General features: G+C 48.9%; 1 protein-coding gene across 1 annotated transcript in view; it reads left to right on the top strand.

Annotated features, from left to right (window-relative positions):
• Positions 1 to 810: 810 nt before the first annotated feature.
• The window catches only part of LOC106582062 (adhesion G protein-coupled receptor E1), a 36,969-nt gene continuing 34,283 nt past the window's right edge, over positions 811 to 3,496 (top strand). Inside the window, exon 1 of the mRNA XM_045709933.1 lies at positions 811 to 1,112. Within this exon, the coding sequence (XP_045565889.1) occupies positions 1,082 to 1,112 (31 nt within the window). The 5' untranslated portion in view covers positions 811 to 1,081. The remainder of the gene's footprint in view (positions 1,113 to 3,496) is intronic.

Genomic DNA, 3,496 nt, shown 5'->3' with positions numbered 1-3,496 from the left:
TCCACACACTTTTGGTCATGTAGTGTCACTACTTGACACAATAGAAAGAATGAATTTACCAAAAAACAGAGCAAACTGGAATGCTATTTGTCCTTTAACAGAGAGTGCACAGTGGCCGAATACCTGACCACTGTGACTGACCCAAAATTAAGGAAATCTTTGCCTCTGTAGAGACTCAGTGAGCATAGCCTTGCTGTTGCCGTGAGAAGACAGGCTACTGCCCACAAAATGAGGTGGAAACTGAGATGCACTTCCTAACCTCCTGCCAAATGTATGACCATATTAGAAACACATATTTCCCTCAGATTAAACAGACCCACAAAGAATTTGAAAACAAATCCAATTTTGCTAAACTCCCATATCTAGTGGGTGAAATACCACAGTGTGCCATCACTGCAGCAAGATGTGTGACCTGTTGCTACAAGAAAACGGCAATCAGTGAAGAACAAACACCATTGTAAATACAACCCATATTTATGTTTATTTATTTTCCCTTTTGTACTTCAACTATTTTTACACCGTTACAGCACTGTATATAGACATAACATGACATTTGAAAGGTCTTTATTACTTTGTAACTTTTGTGAGTGTAGTGCTTCATGTTCATTTCTAATTGTTTATTTCAATTATGTTTATTATCTATTTCACTTGCTTTGGCAATGTTAAAATATGTTTTCCATGCCAATAAATCCCTTTGAATTGAATTGAAAAATACGAGTGAAACAGAAAGGGCAAGAGAGAGATAAGGGTGAAAAAGAAGGGGAGTGTGAATCAGAGAGAAAGGGGTGGGCTCTAACAGAAAGAGAAAGGGAGAGAGGAGAACAAAATAGTAGTTTTTCCAACCACGAGGCTCACACAGAGAGTCGCGCCAAAGGAGAGGGAAAATGTCATTGTCTTTTTCTTCTGTCCATGTTATCACCACGGATCATACGGAATAAAAACCTTGTTAAACTGGGATATTCTTCAATCTGAATTCAACTGTAAAACAGATTTAATCTGAGACTGATTCTTCTTGTGGGACTAGTTTTATTAGGATCCTACTAGTTGTCTGGTGTGGATATAATACCAGTCTGTCTTTGAGATGGGTTCCAGAACTCTTCTACTTATTCTGGGTGAGTCTAACGTTCTATATCTTTGGAACTTGACTAGCTGTGTGTGTGTGTGTGTGTGTGTGTGTGTGTGTGTGTGTGTGTGTGTGTGTGTGTGTGTGTGTGTGTGTGTGTTTGTATGAACAGTATGTGGGCGAGAGAGTGACAAATAGAGAGAGAGGTGGTATTTCATAAATCATTGTCAGTTATTGTTAAAAGGCTACCGAATATTCCAACCATTTACCAACCATGGAAATAGTGTGAATGTTACAACCCTATCTTAGACTTGTATAAATAACATTGTAGACAGTTTTAGTGTGTATAGACAGTTTTAGTGTGTATAGACAGTTTTAGTGTGTATAGACAGTCTTAGTGTTCATAGACAGTTTTAGTGTTTATAGACAGTTTTAGTGTGTATATTGTCACGTCCTGACCAACAGAGGGAGTAATTGTATTCGTTTTGGTCAGGACGTGGCAGAGGGTTTGTGTTTTGTATGTTTTCTACGTTCTGTCTAGTTTAGTTTTTCTATGTTTAGGTTTGGGTGTTGGACTCTCAATTGGAGGCAGGTGTTGCTAGTTGCCTCTGATTGAGAGTCCTATATATAGGTGTGTGTTTGGTTTGGGTTTTTGTGGGTAGTTGTATTTGCACTGCGTTATGTTAGCCTGCAAATCTGTTAGCTGTCGTTTATGTTTCTTGTTTTTCCCGTTACTCACTTTATATAATCAATTAAAGTATGAGTATTCCGGTACCCGCTGCGCCTTGGTCTCATCACTTCAACGACACTTGTGACAGAACTACCCACCACAACAGGACCAAGCAGCGGAGGAAATCTGGCGAGGACTGGGGAACACGGCTGGTAAGGGAACCCGAGAGGCAGCCCCAATATTTTTTTTGGGGGGGCAGAAGGGCAGTTTGGCGGGGCGAGGATGGAGCCCCAGGCCAGCTCCCCGTACCCTTGTTGGGCAGAGACGAACTGGACAGGTCCCGTGCTTTGGGGTGATGGGTACAGTGGCGAGGCCGAGCATCTTCAGGCCAGTACGCGCAGCACCAGCACTCCGCATGTGCCAGGGGAAAGTGGGCATCCAGCCGGTAGGGGTGATGCCAGTCCTGCGCTCAAGACCGCCAGTGTGCCTCTACGGTCCAGTGTTTCCCGCTACACGCACGAGCCTTGAGGTGCGTGTCTCCAGGCTGGCATGTCTTGTACCAGCCCCACGCATCAGGCATCTAGTGCGTCAGCCCAGCCTCGCCAGTCTGGAGCCCGCCAGAGCCGCCCGCCAGTCAGGAGCCACCAGAGCCGCCCACCAGTCAGGAGCCGCCAGAGCCGCCCGCCAGTCAGGAGTCGCCAGAGCCGCCCGCCAGTCAGGAGTCGCCAGAGCCGCCCGCCAGTCAGGAGTCGCCAGAGCCGCCCGCCAGTCAGGAGTCGCCAGAGCCGCCCGCCAGTCAGGAGTCGCCAGAGCCGCCCGCCAGTCAGGAGTCGCCAGAGCCGCCCGCCAGTCAGGAGTCGCCAGAGCCACCCGCTAGTCAGAAGCTGCCAGATCCGCCCATCTGCCCGGAGCTGCCAGAGTGGCCCGTCTGCCCGCCGTTCCGGATCTGCCAGAGTGGCCCGCCGTTCCGGATCTGCCAGAGTGGCCCGCAGTTCCGGATCTGCCAGAGTGGCCCGCCGTTCCGGATCTGCCAGAGTGGCCCGCCAGCCGGGCGCAGCAAGGGTTGCCTGCCAGCTGGGCGCAGCCATCGCCGCCTGCCAGCCGGACGCAGCAAGGGACACCCGCCAGCCGGGCGCAGCCATCGCCGCCGCCAGCCGGGCGCAGCCAGGGGCGCCACCTAAGTGGGCGATGCCGAAGGTGGAGCGAGGTCCACATCCCGCACCTGAGCCGCCTCCTATATAGGTGGGTTGGAGAGGGGGGGTGTAGCACAGTGCCGTCGTTGACGGCAGCCACCCTCCCTTCCCTCCCTTTAGTTTAGGGGGATATTGTTTGTTGTTTGGGGGTTTTTGTCTTTTCTTTTAGGTGCATTCGGGGTCTGCACCTTTAGGGGGGGTACTGTCACGTCCTGACCAACAGAGGGAGTAATTGTATTCGTTTTGGTCAGGACGTGGCAGAGGGTTTGTGTTTTGTATGTTTTCTACGTTCTGTCTAGTTTAGTTTTTCTATGTTTAGGTTTGGGTGTTGGACTCTCAATTGGAGGCAGGTGTTGCTAGTTGCCTCTGATAGAGAGTCCTATATATAGGTGTGTGTTTGGTTTGGGTTTTTGTGGGTAGTTGTATTTGCACTGCGTTATGTTAGCCTGCAAATCTGTTAGCTGTCGTTTATGTTTCTTGTTTTTCCCGTTACTCACTTTATATAATCAATTAAAGTATGAGTATTCCGGTACCCGCTGCGCCTTGGTCTCATCACTTCAACGACACTTG

Source organism: Salmo salar, chromosome ssa02 (assembly GCF_905237065.1).
Source record: "Salmo salar chromosome ssa02, Ssal_v3.1, whole genome shotgun sequence".
Taxonomy (NCBI): Eukaryota; Metazoa; Chordata; class Actinopteri; order Salmoniformes; family Salmonidae; genus Salmo; species Salmo salar.
Note: the sequence above shows the minus strand (reverse complement) of the source record. Positions and strands in the feature narration are given on the sequence as shown.